This window comes from Sinocyclocheilus grahami, unplaced genomic scaffold (assembly GCF_001515645.1).
Source record: "Sinocyclocheilus grahami isolate Dianchi unplaced genomic scaffold, SAMN03320097.WGS_v1.1 scaffold487.1, whole genome shotgun sequence".
Taxonomy (NCBI): Eukaryota; Metazoa; Chordata; class Actinopteri; order Cypriniformes; family Cyprinidae; genus Sinocyclocheilus; species Sinocyclocheilus grahami.
Genome location: NW_015505666.1, coordinates 1,337,410 through 1,360,107, shown reverse-complemented (window position 1 = coordinate 1,360,107; position 22,698 = coordinate 1,337,410). Strand labels below are relative to the sequence as shown.

Here is a 22,698-nt window from a genome sequence, read left to right as displayed (position 1 = left end):
GTCTTTTGGTGCGATTTGCATGTTTTGATTCTTGGCAGAATCATGGGTAATGTAGTTTTTACCAAGAATTCCACTGATAAAAACTATTTTTTATAAATATGTTGAAAAAAGGTAGACTGATGGCTAACAAAAAACCATATACGATTGATTATCAACCTTGTAACTCACAGTATGTCTGCCTTTAAAGCTTTGTTATCATTAAAAAAAATGGTGAATGAAAAAACATTTCTTCCTAAAACAATGTAGATGTAAAATGTAAGAAAATAAAGGCCAGTATTCAAATACCTCAACAACAGTGTTGGTTAGATTTTCAAACTGTAATCTTAAGCTTCTTAATTTCCTAAAATTTCTCATAACCAAAAATAAATCGGCTGAAATGTAATGGAATTAAGTTTTAATGGAATATGTGTTAAAGTTTTAGCCGAGTTATTCATCTGTGATATGTTTCACGTTTGGTGTGAAAGGCCTTTAATTGCTGAAAATTTGAAAAAAAAGAAAAATCATCCTCAGTGGGGATTTCACTGTAAAGTGACTGTTTGTGAGTGTGTATGCGTGTCGGTGGATTATCTTCCATGTTACTCTGTTCAAATCCATACTCTCTGTTCTTCCTCCATTTTTAAGGATAAAGGAGTCCAGTGAACTTGCATTTGTGGCCTCTTAAATAATGTATGGAAGCCTCTGGGAGAACACAAACAGATCCTCCATGTTTCTTGCTATTTAGACCCCCATTAATGTTCCTAAGTCCTGCACCAGATACCTGTGTGTGCCATGGCAAATCACGGGGGGGCACGACTGGCACCGTCACACACACACTCATTTGTCTTGACGTCTTCGATCCCAGAGGAGCCATTGTTACTGTTTCTGATGACAGTTTGCCAAACATCACCTTCTGTGCTAATTTGCCCTTTGAGTCCATTGATTTTGTTTGTCCTCCGAAAACGTGGCGCCATTGAATTGTGTGTCTGATTACACCGGCGATGTTAATGGTTGAGAGGGACAAAAACACATCTTCAACACAAGATGAGGCTGGATTCTGTTACAAATGTCGAGAGGAAACCAAATTATCTTTTCCACTGACAAAATATGCTTTGATGTAACAATTTTGAGCTTAAGATCAGATCACAGAGGAGACTGTTAAGAGCACATGTTGAACAGAGGAAGGGTCAAACAATGCCAAGATGACCATACTGCCCCCTGTAGGACTACTTGCAAACTACACTTTAGGGATCATTCCTTTGGGATCAGTAAGATATTTTTCTTTCTGTCATTTTTATTTAACAAAGACACATTAAGTTGATCAAAAGTGACAGTACATTCATTTCTAATGTTACAAAAGATTTCTCATTCAAACACTTTCTGTTCTTTTGAAAATCCTTGAAAAACGAATCATGGTTTGTAACATTAAAGGTGCAATAGGTGATTGTCTTCAGAAACATTTTTTGTTATGCTGATTGAAAGTCTCTTCACATCCCGATAGCAGTTATTAAGTTAAGTGGTCTAAATGTATTTATCTGTATTTATATATTCTGTGGAAGGCGTAGGGCCATGAAATGTTCATCCAATCAAAACGCTCGGTGCGAGCGTTTTAATTGGCTTTCCTACCTGCCTGTCAACGTATGTATTTGCATATCTCTGCGCACCCTGTTTGCACAGACACAATACGTCATCAGCACGTTCACACACGATGTGCAGACAGAGCGAGAATGGCAGACAAACATCAACAACCCGATCTTCCTTCCTTGTATTGTAGCACTTTTAAAGTTTTCTCACTGGTGAATGACACATGATGTAGCCCAGCGGTTCCCAATTCCAGTCCTCGCGCCCCCCGCTTTGCACATTTTCTCTCGCTTAGTTAACACACCCGATTCAGATAACCAGCTCGTTAGAAGAGAACTACGTGCATGAACTGTGTTCCGATCGATATGATCGCTACACAATGTTCATTGCTCCCTACTCCCTGTAAGGGAAACAGGTCAATAATTTAGCTCAAACGGAATCATTTAAGATTTTAAAGGGGACTCCTGAACAGGGGAAATCCGTTTAAGCTTACTTCACTTCGGAACATGGGCTGGAATTGGGAACCGCTGATGTAGTCTATTGTAGTATTGTTGTCTATTGCAGGGAGGTTGGGACGTTCGCTTTCAGTGCTATCAGGCTAAAGTTAGCATTTTCCAAGATATCCTACTGCACCTTTAATAATAAAACATTTTGTGAGGAGCAAATCAGCATATTAGAATGATTTCTGAAGGATAATGTAAAACTGAAGACTGGAGTAATGGCTGCTGAAAATTTGGCTGACAGACCTCTATAACCATGTATTAATCTGATGAAAGATGCCCAACAGGGGTAAAATATAATTAATCCACAAACAGGAAAATAAGCCTGAGTCTGGACCCACTGAAGTTTAAATCCCCTTTTCTGCCAAGATGGGCGCTTTTACTCTTTAATCCACTCTGGTTACTGATGTGGCCTGTCTCGAGGGGAAGAGAAATTTCCACAGCATCGACCCGTTTACTGGATCTTCAAGCCACTTGTTTTGACATGCCATCCGCAGTGCACCTGGCAGATAAAGCATAACCTCTTCGTGTTAATTAATTTTTAAGCGTGAAAGAAATATTTAATGCCACTTGCTAAATTACTATTTCTGTTTCTAATACTCAAGGATAGAGGTTTTCAGAACCCTTAACCTTAAGTTTTGGAATTTAGAGTAACTCGACATGAACATGAAAATTATTCAAAAGTTATTTAAAAGTTGATTGTTGAAAGATTAATATTTCAGAATACTTCATTTTTAAAGGGATAGATTTCTCAAAAATGATTGTTACTATTCTATTATTACTATTATCTATTATTATTTATCTATTATTATTTACTCACCCTCATGTCATCCCAAACCTGTTTGACTTAGTTTTATCTGTGGAACTACTGACATGAGGGTGAGTAAATAATAATAATTATTTTTTATATATATACTTATGTGCCCTCTTAACACCCCTGAACGGCGTGTTATTGTGCTATCTCAAAGAGGCACAAAATCACTTTCACAGACTTTTTCATTAACTGTTCCCTCCTGATACAGTGCATTCAGAAAGTATTCAGACCCCCTTCATTTCTTTTTTCAATTTTATGTTGCATCCTGATACTACAATTGTTTAAATAAATTTTTTTATAAATCCACACTTTGCTCCATCCTTATTCTGCTCTGTCACTCATCATCAACCTGCCTGTTCTGTCTGAGGGCCGTATATTTACCACCGGTTCAGCCTGCTCTGACCATCGTTATGCACATGCTGCGCACAGACCCCGCAAATAAAACGCATGATGCAGAAAGCATGCGTGTAGCACGTGCATAACAGTCCGAGTGCAGGCTGTACCGGTGGTCAATAAGATTAAAGCGCAGATATGCTGTTCTGAATGGACGTCAGGAGTGGGATATTTTTAGATCTCCCACTCCCGTTCAAATTACACCAGAGTTACCGACCACTACCGTGTTTTATTCGGGAATTTAATCCCGCAGCGCAAAAAATCTGGTCGGGTCTCGCGGAAGAGCCGCGGGAATGCAGACCTCTACTTTACTTCTTGGCTGATGGAAAGACAAATTGAGAGAGTGAATGATAAGGGTTGTGTAAGGGGAGAGAAACAGAGGAGTGTATTTCTATCTGATCAAAGCTCTTCAGGGTTCACGTGTTATTGTGCCTTGTTTCAACTGCAGCTGACTGCTGCCACAACCACTTTCCTCCAATCAGGCTGATGGTAATTAGATCAAACCCACTTTCGTCTTGCTGCCGGCATTGCACGTTCCCTGCACACTTACTTGTGTTTTCCCCTTTAGAAAGATGGAGCGAAGAGTGTGTGTGTGTATGCAGAGATGAGAGTAGTGAGGATTTTAATCCACTCCACACTTGACTCTATTGCATGTGAAAGCGGCGAGGTGAATTGATTCAGTTGTATATTTTGATGTTTCAGACTCACACTCGTCCGCCTAAGGGAAAAAGCATTACCTGAATGCAATTCGGGCCCTCGGCACATGAATAAACGGGACTGGAGTCTCATTATAATTTGCAAATGGCATTTGTGGAACGGAGCAACTTCGGCCGCGCTCTTCAGTGCCGTTCAAGTCTTATTTTCCTTCCACTGCCATTTAGGACCAAGCTGTACAAATGTATCTAGTGGAAAGAAACAACAAGCAGCAAAGGGAAAAAAAATCAATAGTCCTCCCCCCCTCCGCATTTAATATTCCCTCACATCGGATCTGGCACGGTTCGATCGCTGTTGAATTTCTGAGATCCGCAGGCCAATTCATTTCGCTCAAGTCTTGCGAAATTAGACCTTGCATTTTTCAAAGTTACATTTTAATCATATTTTACGATGATGGCGGCATGGAGTGGAGTAAGGAAGAAAAGCGAAGGCAAAAATAAAAGGCTGTAAGGGTTCCTGGAGCTTCAACGAAAGTGGCATTTCGTTCCTAATTGGTTTAATTTATTAATCCAATGCTTTGTTGTGGTTTTTCATGTTTTTATACAGTCGTTGCATAAACGTTACAGCGAATATCTCATTTTGCTTTAAAATGTTCAAAACTGCTAAGGAAAACTGAGTTTATTACCACCACAGATGTTCTGTTAAACTTTGAAATGGTGTTTAATCACCGTTTTCTTTTCTCTTTCTCAGGCTTGTAAATTCCGCTGATTCTTTCTGTAGTCCTTTTGCAACACTGAAGAAAACCTTCTTCTCTTCTCCACACGCAAACCAGGCCGAGAGAGAAGACCTCACCCCCAAAAGACACTTTGCACCCTTCATTTTTGCTCACCTCTTTTCCGCCATCGTCTCTCTCTCTATTGCCAACACCTTCACCTTTTCACCAGGAACTCTCCCTCTGTCCTCTCCCTCCTTCCCCTGCACTCCCTGTCTTCTCATACCTCTGGAATACATCACGGACGGCACCGCCTCGATGCTCGAACTCTCTCTCACTGGACAAAGATATATTGGATGGGGCAAAGCGATTGGACATTTTGATGTACTTTAGTTTCCTCTGGTTAAAGACTACTGTATTTGATCTTGTTTACTAATGTAAGGGAAGGACACAAGGCCTCTTTAGTCTGCAGTGGTTGTGTTTTCTTAGGGCAGGGTGGTAGCCTTCAGAGTCTAAAAAAAAGCATCTCTTGCGTCTTTTTGTTTTTAGTTCAATTGCATTAGTTGTTATGGAGTGGAACACAATATATCTTTATAGTAATGTGTGAAATGGTGGGGGGAAATGTACACTATATATTTTATTTTTTACCAATGTACAATTATATTAATTAACTTATGTACTTTGATCGCTTATTCTTTAATGACCCCTCACGAGAAAGAAAAAAAAAAGAAAAGAACTGTATGTTTTTGCAAAATTTTAGGGACTATTTCTAATGCCATTGATGTTTTTTCCTCTTTTTATCATGTACAAGCTCTTGTTTAGGTTCTTGAGTCTGGAGAGCGATTTGCAGACAGAGAGAGAATCTGTCTTGTGATTCTTGTTTCTGGTGGTATGGCGTTTATTTTATTTTTCTCCCTCTCCCCTTGGGTCAAAGTCAAAGAGGCCAGGGAAGGCTGTTGATTCAGTGGGGGGGGGGGGTTTCGTTTTTTTTTTGCGCTTGTGAGAATACAGAAAAAGGTTTGTGTGGAAGACCCCGTAACTTCTGAAAATGCAAAGAAAAAGATGACGTGGTGAATGAGTTTTGTCTGTCTTTTGCACTAATTTAATAAAGCTGTTACCGTACTTCCCACCACTTTAACTTTGCTCGTTTGTTTTAAGCTTGTCTGCAGACCAAAGAAAGAAGAACCAGATTCAGTGATGGAGAAATGTCATGAAATATTTACATTCCATAGGGGACATGGCTGATATAATAAATAAACCAACATGCACATAAGAATATTGGTATTTTAAGGATATAGCAAACTAAAGCGTTCACAACAACCTTACAAGGTTTAAAAATATATGAAAAGATGGATACTGGAGTTCTGATTTTATGCTGTATTCTGCTAAAAAAAAACATTTTTATTTATATATTGTATAATACAGCTGTAAATAATATATTGGGTAATTCATATACAAGTGCAGTTGTATAATATAAAATTGTACAATCTATTGAAAATAAAATTGTATGTTTAATTCATATTTATAGCATAAACTCAGGTATAGCTTTGTACCATCTTTTCGTACAGCAATGATTTATTAAAATAAATAATTGTCCTACTTGTCCAATGTAGCTGTTAAAAAATGGAAATGTCTTGGTTTGAAGGTCAAGGTACACTTGCATATTAATTGTGGTTTAATGAACTAGCTCAGGCATTTAACTAGCTTCTGCATTAATTTTGAAGTCAGAAAAAAACGACTCTGGCCGTCTCGAGTCATCATCGCTTAGAACAAATATCATCTGATAATTTCTCGGCAATTTGATTAACTGAAATAATTAGCTCATAAACCACCATTAACATTTCCCTGGAGATGCCAGAGTACAGTCTAACAAACTGACTCCTTCGGTATAAATAATCTGAAAATGAACCCGTGAAACCCTGCAAGTTGCTCTCAGTTTGAAAAGTGATGCTTAAACTTTGAGAAAAGAATAGGGAACTTTTGCAGTTATACTTGTGTGAATTATCCAGTTTGAGGTCTGAATAACAAGCCTTGATAGTACTTTTTTTATCATTGTGACTACAATATAAAAGAATAATGGCGAGCCAGCAATGTAATCACCCCCCACTTCCTCACTCGACTGAATAAGTCTCATTTTGATTTCATACTCTGTTTTTGGCCCACATCAATTCTTAATCACTCTGTATAAATACTAGAGCCACCGTTCTGGCAGAAGTTTGTTATATTAAGTCACCGCCTTTTTGTCATAACAATTACTCTTTGTGAAAGCACAAACGTGTAAAACCTTGCTGAATGAGTAGAAATCAATAAATCATCATGCTTTGCCATTCGGATCTGGGTAATGACGTGTAATTGGAACATGTGTTTGGGTCGATAAGTGTGCACAGGTGATCATGACCTAAGTCGATAGAATTATGATTACTATTTCCAAGATTAGCCCCTGGCTTGATTTAAGAGAAAAGTTAAAGACACCATGAAATCAAGAATGAGGTTTTGTGTCTTTTAGTCAATGTCTGTTAGTTTTTAGGCCATCTATATGCTTGCATGCTTTCTCTAACACAAAAAAATGGACCAGAAATATCCATGAGCTGTGTTGATTAACCATTTAACCCTATTCATTTTTATGGAGAGCCTGTTCATATTGTTTGTATTACACTCTTGATTATTACTGAAACCTTGAAAGTTTAACCCGCTTTAACATCATATTGTATTCATTTCAGTCAAATATGTCTCAAACTGGCGAGTAAAGGCATGCTGAGTCTCTGTCAGGCAGGTTGTTGGCCATCACGCTCTCCATTTATTTTACACTTACTCCATTTATTTGTAGGATAGAAGCAGCTTTCATCTCCTATCCCTCTCTTACAGGTGACATGAGGGATTTGTCTCCACAAATTTCGATGACTTCTAAATCCTCTGAGAGTGTTCTTGCTTTAAAATGGCAGATAGAGCAGAGAGAAAACCCTTTCAGTGTCAGTCATTCACCTCCTGACCTACTACATTGATACAACTAATGGTCACAAAATATTTCAAATTGGAGTGACCAGTTGCATTGTCCTTAAAGGGACAGTTTCCTAAAAATGAAGAGATATTTTAAAGAACCTACAATGAAAGTCAATGGGGTCCAGTGTTATTTCGGACCCCTATTAAGGGAATAGTGAATGGGTTGCATTAGAATAAGAGTTCAAACAGCTGAAAAAAATATCACAGTAATCCACAAGTAGTCCACACAACTCCAATCTTGTGAAGCAATTTAAATTTAAAATGCTAAGCTGGTCCAGTAGTTAATTTACAGTTTAATCCATATAAATGTTCAGTGCTCTCAGAAAATATTTGGACACTTAAGCCATAACTTTTTATTATCTAAATTAAAACGGCATTAAACTATCTGAATGTCATTGCATTAGAAAGCAAAATATAAAACCAAGTGGCATTTATTTTAAAGAAATATAGCGCAAGCACACTTTATAAACAGAATATTTTATCGGTTCAGAATGATTGCACAAATGACTCAGAAAAGTGAAGTTGGTTCTGAGAAAATGTCTGGCATCATTTGTTTGCAGATGACACTTGGTTTGATAGTTTGCATCTAATTGCATCTTTTCCAAATATAAAAGTGTCTATGTGTTTCATTTTGTGTCTTTTTTCCAGCCACTGTATGTTTTTGTATCTGGGTGACTGTTTGATGAAGTGACACAGATGCCGGACACACACTGTGTTTGCATCTGTCCTGCTTGGCTGGAAACTAGTAAATAAAAATGTATTTTGGGGCATGAAAAATCCTGAATGTAGTACTATTTATGTTTTGTTTTTCAGTCATCTCTTTCTTTAATTTCTGCTCTCCCTGCACACCATTCACTTCCCTCTGATCCTGTTATACCTCGAAGTGTCACGCTGTCTCATCTGTGATGTATTTTTTCACGAAGGCACTTGGAAGCAGGAGCATTGGAACTGCCTGAAAAGGTCAGAAGAGTGTGTGATTATTTTAAATCTTATACACCTGGCTGTGAATTCCATGGCATCATGCAATTAATATTCAGTTTGCTGTTAGGCAAAACAAATGGTACGTAGGCATGTGCCACTGCATTTGCAAATCTTTTTTTTTATTATTATAATTTTTATTCTTTGTTATTTGTACATGTATTCTGAAGGATACTGAAGACTAGAATATTGGCTGATGAAAATTCAGCATTGCATTACAGGAATAAATCATATTAAAGTAGAAAGCAGTTATATTAAATTGCAATAATATTTCCCAATATTTCTGTATTTACTGTATTCAGCCTTGATGAGCTGCATACAGGTTTTAAGAGACTTCTAACAACAACAACAAAAACACATTAAAATTCTTGCTTATCCCATACTTCTAACCATTAGTGCATTCATACATTCTTCTTATTTTTTTTCTATTTTTATTTTTATTTATTTATATTTGTTTTGTTTTTTACATTTATTTATATATTTTTTATATGTGTGCATCTGTATATGTAAGCAATTATTTCACAATGTAGGATGACATGCTCAAAATGGTACGTAGTGTGTGTGTGTGTGTGTGTGTGAGAGCCTCAAGTGTGCCTGCTGGAAATAAGAGTGCAATATATCAACACACTTCTTTCTGGAGTTTGTGCAGGGGAGCACTGAGGTCCAGCTGTCTTGGCCCGTGTTTGTTGTCTAGACATCACCTTCTGTCTGAACGCAGTTGTGTATTCATCCAGGTTTTTGGCCCTGAGGAGTGTTTTGTCTTGAGTTCAGCTGCCGCTGAGTGGAGCACTGATGCACTGCAGCCTCAGTTCTAGAAGGTTCCATAACCTCTTTTTCCAAGACTTAACAAATGCGGATTCATTCGGTGAAAACAAGCGCTGACCAACACCAACAGACGCCGACGGGGTAACAAACTGATCTGACAAAACCACAATGTAGACCAGGTTCATTCGTGCATTGCCCAAATTAGCACTGTAGTTTAATTTGTGAAGATTACATGTATCATTTCTCCTATACTACATTTTCTGCCCATCTTCCATAAGAACGTTCAGCTATACCATCTATAGCATAGTCCATACAGTCTTTTCGAGATGTTGAATTTTGAAATGGACAGCAGCAGAGCTTCACACCTCTTGTTAGCATATTGTAATAGCCTGCAGGGATTCCATTCTCACCATTGAGGGTGTGAAAATTCAGCACTGGGTTTGATTCACAGCCATGGAAAAGGACGCAGGCGAAGACGCAGACACCCTAGATTACCGTTGCGTTCATCCGTCCTACAGCTAAAATGAGAGCAGACATCCAGCGACATCTACCTGCGTCGTTCCGTTCTCCCACAAGCCCTGCTAAAAGGGAGAGAGGAGGAATATGTATTTATTTTGCCTGCTTTTTGTCCTGCTATGTTTTGCCAAATAGGGGAATGGTACTGTGTAGCAATGTTGACTCATGAATTATTGATGACAGCTGCATCACCTGGGCCATCTCATTATCGACTCACTACGGAGAAAGAGCCAGCCAACCATCCCGCCAACAGTAATACGGCTAGCACATCTCCATTGCAATTACCAGCAATCCAAAAGAGGCTGTCACACACACAAACACACACACACACACACAAGCTTTACGTATAAAGACTACATGCATGCTCACATGCATTTATTGACTTGCATATGAGACAGGATAAACATGCAGTACAAAATAAATATGGTGATTATGAAGTTTTCATACTGTGAAATAAGCATGCGTGCGTACACATGCACATGCAGTAATCACCTTGCCAAGGACGCCCTACTCAGTAATCAATACGTGCCTGTAATGAGTGTATCAGGAATGGGAAAACACGCACAGACACAGTAACCAGCGCACACACACTTAACAACACACTTCATCACCTAAGCTTAGACTATCTGCTCATCAATACTCATCAGCACAGGATTAAAGCGCTCCACCCTGACGGCGGGGGGTTGATCAGCACTTAATCACATGTCCAGGTAACTTACACTGTTTTAAGAGTGATAATGAATAAGTAATGTCCTCGCTCCCATGTAGATGTTGATTTGCTTACAGTATTGTAGCAAAATTAACAATTTCATTATTTAGCTGCAGTTAATACAGACATGCACCAACAGCATTGTAGTGGCAGTTTTCGAACTAGCAGGTGGCATTTATATTTGCTCTAGAACATTTTAAAATCTAATTCATAGACTTTTTTTAGGAAATTAATTTGTCATAAATATCATTCATATTTGTCTATATACTATAGAATTAGAATGAGCTGAGGTGGGCTGTTAGCAGTGAACTGGGAAATGTTTTATTAATTTGCTATTTGACAGTTTTAGACCACTATTATATGGAAGCTTGTTTCTGCCACTGAATAAAAATTTAAAATGCTATTTGCAATTTCTTAGCTCACAATTCTCACTTTTTTCCTCACAATTGCGAGTTTACATCTTGCAGTTTTTTACTCAGAATTGCACGATATACCCTAGTGAACAATAAATATACTAAAATGTATTTTAAATACATTTATTTCATGCTAAGTGTACTGCAAATACATTTACATTTTAAGTACTTCATAAAAATACCCTGCAGTTGTACTTTTATTCTAAACTGGAATGCTTAAAATCTGCTAAATTGGAACAACTAATTTTGTACTTAATGCACGGAAGCTATTGCTATTTTAGTAAGTCTCGCGATATGTCAGTAAATATGTTAATAGATTTGAACTACTTAGTATGAAATAAATGTATTTTAAATATATTAGATTTTTACAAGGGTAACCTCGAAATTTCAAGGTATAAAGTGAGAATTGTGAAATGTAAACTTGCAGTTGTAAGAAAATAGTATTTTCCCCCTCAGAATTGGACTTTATAACTCGCAGCTGTGAGTTAATCTCTCACAATTATAAGAAAAGAAGATATAAGACATAAATAAACTTGCAATTGCGATAGTCATAATTGCACGTTTATATATCGCAATTATGAGTTTATATCCCACAAATCTGACTTTATGCCTCAAAATTGCAAGTTTGTCTTGCAACTCTGACTTTACAACTCACAACTGTGAGTTTAGAAATCAACATTTGTGAGATGAAAAAGTAACAATTACCTTTTTTACATTTTGATTCAGTGGCAGAAAAACAGGCTGCCATACCATAAACTTTATCAGCTTTATGGATTTTTTTTTTTTTTAACTTTGATGCTATAGATTTTTATTTAAACAGTATTATTATTTGATCAGAATCACTTTGTGCTGCTAAAATTATTTGGACAACTCGGGAATGAAAGATGACTTGTTCCAGCCACCATAACACATCAGAATTACAGTAATTACACTCATATGTGAGAATTAACAGAAGACAATGAGAAGTGCTGTTTACTAAGCACTAAAGTCATCACCCTTGTTTGAATAATTAATATCCATTTAAAGGTCAGCAGTCAAATCTCTGTTTGCAGTTCACCTTTTATGAGTACATCACATTTTGTGTTCCAAATTGTGATAGAACGGCAATAACTTTGTCAAGTCATGCATTAATACCAACTTTGGAAACAGACTGTTCCAGCTGTAATCATTTCACTGTCACCGTGTATTAATGGAAATTATTTTATCAGTCTTGGGTGGATACAGTTTGTGTTTCAAGGTCATTATCTCTGGGAACATAGAGTGGTGATTCATTAAGAGCTATTTAAAAGTATCTTTGAGGTTAAATTCTTAACCTCTCACACACTGAAAAGCTGTTAAATGATACTCATAGAATCATGCTGATAACCTCAGTCCAGATTAAACTCCCTTTATAATAGAGAACATCACATGCATAAAGAGTGAAACTGCAAATGAGTCTCACTGGGTAAGACGAGGTGTGAATGATGTGATGATAGTGACAAGCAAAATGCAGCTCCTACAATGTCAAAGTCTAGACTGGGAAAGACGGATATATATGGTCTAGTGACATCTGTTAGCTACATTCACATTTCTGCCTAATGTTTATGAGAAAGAGGAGAAAAAATAACAACAGGATGGGTGACATTTTCAAAGATTAACAAAAAATGGTGATCAGGAGATGGTCATAGAGATATGTTGAATATAAAAGACTCTGGCCCAAGTGTTTATGTCGTATTTTAAATTTTTAGCTCAAAGGGAATAACATTTTTTTACATATTGTACTATACATGTGTGTGGTTCATTACTGCTCTGGCAAAGCAACATTACTTGTTTACAACATATTAAACATTTGGTGTTTTAACATTCAGGAACTTGCTTGGTAGCCAGTTAAAATGCCCTGTAATCCACATTGAACAGTTTGGTTGCATAATATTTGCAAAAGAAAAACCCCAGAAGAAAGTAAACCAATCGAATGAAGATGAGGAGCTCCTGAGATGGAAACCATTAAATGTTTAGGAAAGATATTGACTTAATTAACTTTTTTAAGTGAAAACAGGGGCTCTTATCTCTAATCTCTCTGGCTGGAGGTGAATGTGTAATTTTCATTCCATGGTATCTAACAAGTGACCATGTTTTATGCTTGAACGATAATGGTGTTGAGGAATTATTTAAAATGGCTTTTCACAGTGGCAGCTGGTGAATGTTCCACGTGCTGGAGCTCCAGCCAACCTGAGGCCTGTTAAAGTGACGCTCGGTTAAGCAAAGTGCGCGTATAATGCGACCTCACGTTCTAATACGCCACCCTCATCACCCTTTTGTAAACATGATCATCTTGGCAAATAGCAGAGTGAAGATTATCATTTTTAATTTACTTGTTGAATGTGCAGCGGAGTGGGTGAAGTGAGCCATGCGTACTTGATGATCTCCAGTCGTGACCACGGGAAACATGAATGGATTTCTGTCGTTATCTTTATCTTTTGGAACAGTGTGTATTGCTAGTTTGCCACTGTTTTCTGGTACAAGTTATACTAGGGTGACCTCACGTGCCATTTTCCCAGGACACGTCCTAGCCAGGATTTCTATATTGCCTAAAATATCTAGGTTTTGGCTTTGTTTGCATGTGCAGACCGATCGGTGTATGACATCAAAATACCTCGAGAGCATTTTGAAAGCATAAGGAACCATCTGTATGGTATTTTGATGTCATACACCGATCGGTCTGCACACGCAAACAAAGCCAAAACCTAGATATTTTAGGCAATATAGAAATCGTGGCCAGGACGCGTCCTGGGAAAATGGCACGTATGGTCACCCTAAGTTATACACTACAAGTATTTGAGCATTGCACTTTTAAACTTAGTTGGAATATAACCCTATGTATACACTAAAAATAGAAGCTTTTCTTATTGGATCAGAAAAGGAAAATATTGTATAATATAACTACACATTCTTGTCTTAAGAACAAATACTGCAAATCACCAATGGATTCTCTGCAGTGAATGGGTGCCGTCAGAATGAGAGTCCAAATAATAAAACATCACAGTAATCCACAAGTAAACCACACAACTGCAGTCCATCAATTTACATCTTGTTAAGTGGGAAGCTGTGTGTTTAAGTGTTTAAGATGTGTGCTCAATCTATTATATCGCTTTCTCCAGTGAAAAAGTTGTCTCATCTTAAAGTATCACTATGGATTATGTATTTGTATTTTGGCCTGAAGCAATGATTTAAAGTTAAATGCCTTAATGAAGGATTTGTTTCTTGCAAACACACAACTTTTCACTTTACAAGACTGCAGTTTTGTGGATTATTGTGATGTTTTAGCAGCTGTTTGGACTCTCATTTTGACGGCACCCATTCACCTCAGAGGATCCATTGGTGAGCAAGTGATGTAATGCTAAATTTCTCTAAATCTGTTCCGATGAAGAAACAAACAAGTTTTAATTTTGGGGTGTACTATTCCTTTACGTACAGTATAACTAGTTACTAAATAGACCTTACAAATGGCTTGTGAAACTCTATCCCGGACTAGAATTCACAACTACTGGTCCTCTGAGTCTTCGTAGTGATTAACCCGGTTGGCTAACTTAGGCCAGAGATTGTTTAGTCATTAAAACACAGACCTACACACAAAATCAATTTGATGATAGTAGGGAACAGTTATCATAATCACCATAATGTTTATAATTGATGTTAAATATTTTGACAAACTTGTTTTGATCATTTTATTTGTTCAAAAATAGTTTGTGAGCTGCAGGGGCCCATGTATTTATATAATGCTAAAAAGCCTCATATCTTAGTTTTCATAGAAAATTGGCCACTACTCTGCCCTTTACAACAAATATTTACATCTGTATGATTACAAATGAATATCTTAAAATAGGTGTTGCATGTGTTTGTGATGCTCAATGATAAATCTATTGATTAATGCTGCATTCATTCATGCTTTAGACCCAGCAACACTGCAAACCATGCAGTTTTTAGGTTTCTGTGAATTTAGTCAAGAGGTCAGTCTGTGATGTTCAGGTCCTCTAATGGTCAAATGTTACAGGTTAGAGATCACTGAACTTGAACTTTGACTTGCAGCAAAACTTCCTTACATTAGCTTGTGTTTCTGGTATCCCGAATTGTATGTGTACAAATCAGAGTTGTGGGCCAGAAGTTGTGAAACTGTTAAATCCCTGAATTTTAAATTGAATTTGAATTCAGGTAGAAAACAGGACACATAATTACAATTCAAATTTGATAGAAAGGTAGTAGAATTACAATGATTTTTTTTAAGGAAATCAGAAACTGTAACTGTAAAAGACAAACATTTAATTTGGCTTGAGAAAACTTTGTTTAAAAAGCCTTTAAGTGTGAAAGTCTATAGACTTCACAGATCATAATCATGTAAAATAACTCATTTTGGCAATTAAATAAACTTTTAAAGTAATGTTACCAAAAAAAAAAAATTTTTAAATTTGTTTGATTTTTCTGTTTTCCACATTAGTTCAACAAGGGCCAGATTTACTAACAGCTTGTGCCAGCACAAACTGTCTTTTGGCGTTAAAATAGTACTGTCAGCATTTAGGCTACTAAAGATGCCCAGTGAAGAATTACAGCTGAAAAGGCGTGGCCTGACCTTATTGAATATGCATTTGTAGGAGTTTCCCTTTCAGACACATAATTTATGGTAGGAGAGTATTAAAATGAATCATGCAATGCGATTTACTAACATTTGCGCCTGTTGAATTACTGGTATTTGCGCCATTATTTAACGTTAAAAAAGCATGTCTTAAACTATTTTGGGCCTGTGTCGTAAATAGATCACCTGCACCTGATGAGCATCGGATAAGCTTATTTGCGTCTACGCTAATTTGTGCTGAGCTTGGTATAATGCATTGGTCGATATGTAAATGAGATGTTGTGTCTGTGTTCTTTAATTTGCATTTGTCTGTAAATCACCTGCTGAAATTTCCACGCCCATCTGCACTGTTTTGGAACTGCGCTCTCGCGCTAATTTGACCTGTTTAGTAAATCTGGCCCCAAATCTGGTAGCACTGACTGAAGAAAATAAGTTATTGATGTAACTGGAAGACAGATGGATGGATTTAGTTTAGATTTTTAATCATATTTAATACATTTCATTTCCTGTGTGTTGTGGGTATTTCCAATTCACATTAATGATTTAAAAGGGAACCAATTATTCAGTTCTGAATTAGTAGTAAAAGGAGCTCAGAGGTTGTTTACTAGCCAAATGTTTTTTCCTCTCCAAACATTTATCCGTTTACTCTATTAATTTGTCTCGTTGTGGTTCGGGTGCATTTGATATTTGTAAATGCACTAAATTAGACTCTTATTATGCTCTCACAAAGTGTTCACCTCAAGAGAAGGCATGCCACAAGAACGTTGTTGGTTACGGCTACCAAAATTGCAGGTGCTCTTTAGAAGCACATCAATATATTCGGCGAAACGCTTTTGCAAGCTCCAGTGCTCAACGTGAGCGGAAAGGTTCTGAGCAAAGGACAACAAGAGGTCATTATATAAATTACCCTTCCTCTATTGTTGTCTTTCATGGTGCTCACTGTGCAAGCTCTTGGTGATATAGATTGTTTTCAACTAACGTGCGGTTAAAATAGTTGCCTCATTATTTTTAATGGGGATTTCAAATCGCTCCATTTCAGCAGCGAGCTGTCATTTAGTTGGCCAGGCATACCGTAGGATTAAAGCGGAAACATTGGAGTTGCCAGGGGAAATGGGTCTAATTCAGCATTACGCTGTATCCCTGTGTCTCTAATATTGGTCCAGAGCCTAATGCCATCGTCCTGAGAATGTTTTAATTTGTTTATGTTGATCAGCGGTCCTTCATTTGATGTGAGAGGGGCAGCGAGAGAGGAAGTTTTGTTAGATCTTAATGGTGTTTGCGTCTGAGCCAGACCCAAGTGGCCATCACACACTAATTATCATTTTTCAATTTACATTAGGCAGTTGTTTAGCGAACCCCCGCCCCCCTAGATTTCCCACCGTCACCAGATCACATTTGCTGGCTCCCTCATTCCATTCAGCTGCAGTGACTATGTCTATGAGAATACAGTGGCATCAGTATTCTGAGGGATCACTGAGGAAAAGGAAGCACCCCTGCATTTGGATTTCAGCATCTGTCATGTGATTCACTCAGTAGCTTTTGAATAATTTGAAAGCCCACCACAGCAAAACAATATCAAAGTCTATTTAGAGGAGATGCTGTATGTAGATGTATACATCTCAGATTCTGCTTCTTTTTATCCATTTCTCAGGGGCTTTTTCTTTGCTATTGTCAAATGGCAAAATGGCCAGGGAAATCCTGTGTTAATGCTTCATGAAATCAGAAATATTTGATTTCATGGGAAGAAATGTAACATATAGAATGCTTTTAGAAGGTGACCTATCTTTTAATTAAGTCATTAGTTTTTTTGTGTGTGTGATTAGTGATGAACTTCTTCAAATTTCCTTTTTCATGAATATCTTGAGATGCTTTTAGTTGGGTTCATATAATCATTAAATAGGTATTATGCTATAGTCATACACAGACTTAAACACTCCACACGTGAACCACAACAATGGTAACAATTAAATTTCATGTATTTTCATTAATTGTAATAATAACCATTTTGTTTGCTCTTTTTGTTGTGCTACTACTGACACAAGACAGCAAATAAAATTGGCAAATAAAATCAACAACTGTAAAACAAAGCAACTGCATAATTCATTCATGCCGCAATGCACTCTGGGAGTCAGTGAGTAGCTATACTAAGTCATGAGTAAACCTAAATGAAAGGATCAAGTACCCTACAGTTCTTTTTTAGTTACTAGAACTATTGTGTAAGTAAACTATAATAACTAAGCATTTGTCAGTACAACATACTATTCCTATTTCACTTTACTTAGATTTTCAAGGCAATCGGTTTGCATGCTTTTTTTAAGTAAGCCCAACTAATTAGATTTTACAGTGAATAAGCACAACAAATCTTTTAAATGCATGCAAACTACAAAATGACATGAGGTTCTCTTGGTTTAGTCTCAGAATAGTTAGCCAAAAATGAGCATTCTGTTGTTGTTTACTCAGCTTGATGTTTGTGTTCCAAACCTGCTGTATTTTATTTTATTTTATTTTATTTTATTTATTTATTTTATTTTATTTTTCAGCTTTCATTGTAACAACTTTCCTAATGCAAAATTAAAATTAATTACGCTACTGCAATTTTCTTTTGAGGAAATATTCCACATGATTATAATTGTTATTATTATTATTATTATTATTAAGTCTACAATATTATTATGATTATTTCTAATTTTATATATTTTTTTGGTAAATTAAATTTAGTTAAAGTCTACAGTATAGCTATTATTATTTATATTTATATTTATTATTAAAAAAGAGTTTAGAACTAGGTATTTGAAATCAACATACAAAAGCTTTCCTATACACCTGTTTGTGACATTGGACATTTGACTCAAACCCTATAATAGTTACTTAGATGTAGACCTTGTGACAACTTCCCATGTAACAACCAGTCCCGGTCTCCCTTGTTTAATTTACACCAAAACCTCAGTTGTCTGGACCAGTCAGACTAGGTTCCCTTATGTATTTTATCTTTTTTTTTTCTCCACTTAAAGCAAATTTAGTGTTGGCACTAAACTCTAACTAACACCACAGCACGGTCAATGTGACCTTTGCAGCAGCCACAGTCTTTGTAGCACGATTGATTTTTATGCCTCTTGTTATATTTTCTTGCATAATTCTGTTTGGTTTGGACTGAGGGTTCTGTGACATTTTGTATAAATAAAAACCATGGAAAAAGATGAAACGGAAGATTACACAATTGTATTCTGCCTTGTGCCAAAAGCAGTCTAAAGGAATATGACAAACAACTGTTTTCAAATACATCTTTTGTCTCATAAACTCTGGATCTAGCCCAATATGTCATGGTGCTATACAAGATTACATGCATCATGAACGGCACCACACACATATGCAAAGCAGGTATCTCTTGGTACACGCTTTGTCCAAAGACACTCCATGACGACTGGATTACGCTGCCTGTTAGGAGACAGAAGAGTTGTACTGCTCGAGTTGCAGCATCTTAAGATACTAATCGTCTTAGCAGCCGAAAGAATCAAACAGTAGCCCTGAAAGTTCATTTCAGTTTTATATTTTCATTCGTCTTTTTGATTTTAGCTAAAGTTTTAATTTTGTCACATTCTTTTTGCCATTTTTATAGATGTTAAAGATAGCTGATTAAAAAGAGTAACACTTGATTGATTGATTGATTGATTGATTGATTCATTCATTCATTCACTCATTCATTCATTGAGATTTAATGGAACTCTGCTATATTTAAAGTCACAATTTGAAGTTATGAAGCTGTGAGACAGAAACAGGCTTACATCACCATCTTTGCATGGCCAGAATAGTGTTAAAGAGAGTAAAGTTACACTAACATCAGGTGGCCATCAACACTGAAACCCACCATTACGAGGATGAAATGTGACCTTGTAATCTGTTTATTTGTTGGACAGCTTATAAGGTCAGTGGTTTAACAATAGGACAATGTTGATTTGATTTTCTTTGTCCTGGGGGCATTGACTTTCATAGAGGAATCCGTTTCATGGACCAGTTGAGCTGCCGAGAGATTCAGGTATCTTGGCCTGAACTGATGGAAACAAATCCTAGAGCAAAACAAATATACAAGCTATATGCAGGGAAAAGTTTGAGTGTGGTACTGAGGTGGGATTTAGGGATGGTACTATTCAGAGGAAGTGTGTCTTTCCAAGCCCTCAAACCAGTGAAACCTTTAGGAGTTTCTGAATGAAGAACTCATAAATAGACTACAGAAGCCCTGTGATGTATAGTATCGTCTGTTCTCAGGAAAGGACCATCATGGGAAATATTTCAAAAGCATACCCAACTGCTTAAATGCTTATCAAAAATGCTCTTTGATAGATGTTTCCAAGACCCTTTAGTGAGCTACCAGAGCACTCGGGTGTTCTTGCTTAGAGTCTGAACAGTCTGTTGCAATATTTCATTGCTGGCAGTGATAAATTTGCTCTGAAACCCATGCAAGGTGCATGGACAATGTCTGATGTCAGTTTATTGCCCCTAGTGAGATGGTGACTGCAGGTCTGTTATAATAAAACATTGATGTGCTTCAGGGGAGATTTGTCTGCTTGACGGGGTTAGACAGTCAGAAATTAGATACTTGGGTCCAAGCGGTTTCTTTGCGTATTAAATATCTAATAAATTTCAGAGACTAATGTTTATTAATTGGGCTCATTTGGGTTTAAACTTTATGCCCTAAAGATATCAATTCCTTTTTCTTTTTCTAAAACATTGATGTGCTTCAGGGGAGATTTGTCTGCTTGACGGGGTTAGACAGTCAGAAATTAGATACTTGGGTCCAAGCGGTTTCTTTGCGTATTAAATATCTAATAAATTTCAGAGACTAATGTTTATTAATTGGGCTCATTTGGGTTTAAACTTTATGCCCTAAAGATATCAATTCCTTTTTCTTTTTTTTTTTACTAATGTGTAAATGTGCGCTTTTGTTAAACACAGCCTTAGGGGCGTTTACACAGAACGCATTTTTCCATTGCACTGTGCTACTTTTCCATTCTTTTTCTGCCCCACTTTATGTTTAGTGGCCTTAACTACTATGTACTTACATTTAAATTAATCGTTTGGTACAATGCACTTATTGTGTACATACATGTTTTTACATTGTACTTATATATTTTTTAAATAGCTGCATGTAATTACATCTGTAATTAATTTCTATAATTACATTTAGAATTACAATGTTGAGCCATCCTTTACACCTTAACCCCCTTAAACCCCATACCACCAACCTGTCCATAACCTTACATATCCCACCTCAAAAGCAGCAAAAGTGTTTTTCAATACAATATGAACACAATAAGTACTTCTTGTACTTTTTTTTAAGTACATAGTTAAGGCCACTTAATATAAAGTTGGACCAACAGCATTTTAAAAACACATCTGTGTATTTGTCTATCATCTATATCCCAATAATATTTTTAAGAACTTGTTTTCTTCAGCCAAATAAAGTTAAATTACCCTTAAGCACAGATTTGGTGGACTAATTATGTTCAGAAAACAGTCCCCCCGCTCATCTTTTTTTCTGGCCTTTTGATGACATTTTAAATGTTTATTTAATTGTCAAATGGCTTATTTTACACGATTGCTTTTTCGTAGCAGTGGTGCAATTATGTGTGTACTTCAGCCTGGTCAAAATTAATTAATATAAAGAAACACCATGGATCTCCATCTTTTGCCAAATCTTGACTTTGACCATTGATCAAACCTCCTTCAGTTTAGTCTTTCATTTGATTGTGTTGTGGTTCACTGCAGTGCTGTGATTGGCTTTTACTTGCTTTGCCAAAAGTGGTACCTGTTCCTGGCCCCATTTTGGAAACATTTTCCTCTGTAGGGTGCTAGACAGTCTCAGTGCACCAAAGTCACCAGGGCCTTAGAAGAAATAAGACAGAATAAAAGAGTAGGGTATTTGTCGTGCGCACGCAGTCTTGGAGCCTGTTACCAGAGTAATTTTGGTGTAATTGCGGGCGTGTCGTCTCTCTTAATGTCGAGTGATTGCTGTGAAAGTGGTTGATAACTGCAGCGCTACGCCTTGCTACCCAGGACATTACACGCTCCTGCCTGCAAAGTAATGGAAATGTGTGATTGTATCAAAGGCGTCAGATGCGCGGCGCTCTCCTTCACAGGCAACCGTGGAGTTTTCCAGCAGTGTCATTTCCATGTTCGGCATTTGCACGCATGCTGGTAAATTTAACTGGGTATGGATCATGTGGTGCTATTGTGTGTCAAGAATCTTGACCACACAACGAACTTGGTTTCTCGAACTGACACAATATATTTTTTTTTATAATTTAGTGAAATAATTCATCTACGTCTAAATAAACAAGCTTGCTACTAAGTCTTCAGAATGACTCACTCCGATTTTTCAAACTCGAAAGGCTTCTATTAGGATTGTAAAATACATGCTTGCAGCTACTAAAGTTGACAATTTTCCCTTGAAGATGTGGTGCTTCTTGTTGCTACACACTATTTCTCAAGTTTGGTGTCAATTTTAAGTTTTGAGCTGAAAAACAGTGATGTTTCTCATTGCACAAGATAGCAGCCATTCATACAGAGCATGTTTTTCTGTTCCACTGCGCTACTTTTCTTTTGTTTCTCTATGAAAATATGCACTAGATGGACATTTTGACCTTTGCGTATTTTGCACTTTCTAAAATCATGGCGCTCAAGTTGAAAGAAGTCCAAAATTGTCTCAAGATCTTGCTTTTTTCCCCCTCATTCCATTGTCGGCATCTCACATTTTTCAATGCAAAAATGCATTCTATGAATGGACCCATATGCTGACTTTCACCTCAAGGATCATTACTAAATAATCTGCAAAAGTTGCCAGCAAATTCAAATTTCTCACATAAACACATTAGTTATAGCTATTAAGGTATACAGAAATAATTATTGAAAAATTAAAACATCAAATTCTTCAATTATTTCAATATATTGATCCCCATTATGCAAATATGATGTTAAATTATGGTCAAGCAAATGTAAACATTAAGTTACATGTACAAGTGTCTATATGTGTTTTGCTTGAACGGTGCATTTGTATTCTAAGTAAAGCATCTCAATGACTGTGTCA

At 36.8% G+C, this 22,698-nt stretch overlaps 1 protein-coding gene across 1 annotated transcript in view; it reads left to right on the top strand.

The window, feature by feature from the left end:
* The window catches only part of LOC107553949 (cadherin-13-like), a 208,777-nt gene extending 203,017 nt beyond the window's left edge, over positions 1 to 5,760 (top strand). Inside the window, exon 13 of the mRNA XM_016236293.1 lies at positions 4,669 to 5,760. Coding sequence (XP_016091779.1) covers positions 4,669 to 4,676 — 8 coding nt within the window. The 3' untranslated portion in view covers positions 4,677 to 5,760. The remainder of the gene's footprint in view (positions 1 to 4,668) is intronic.
* The last annotated feature ends 16,938 nt before the right edge of the window (positions 5,761 to 22,698 follow it).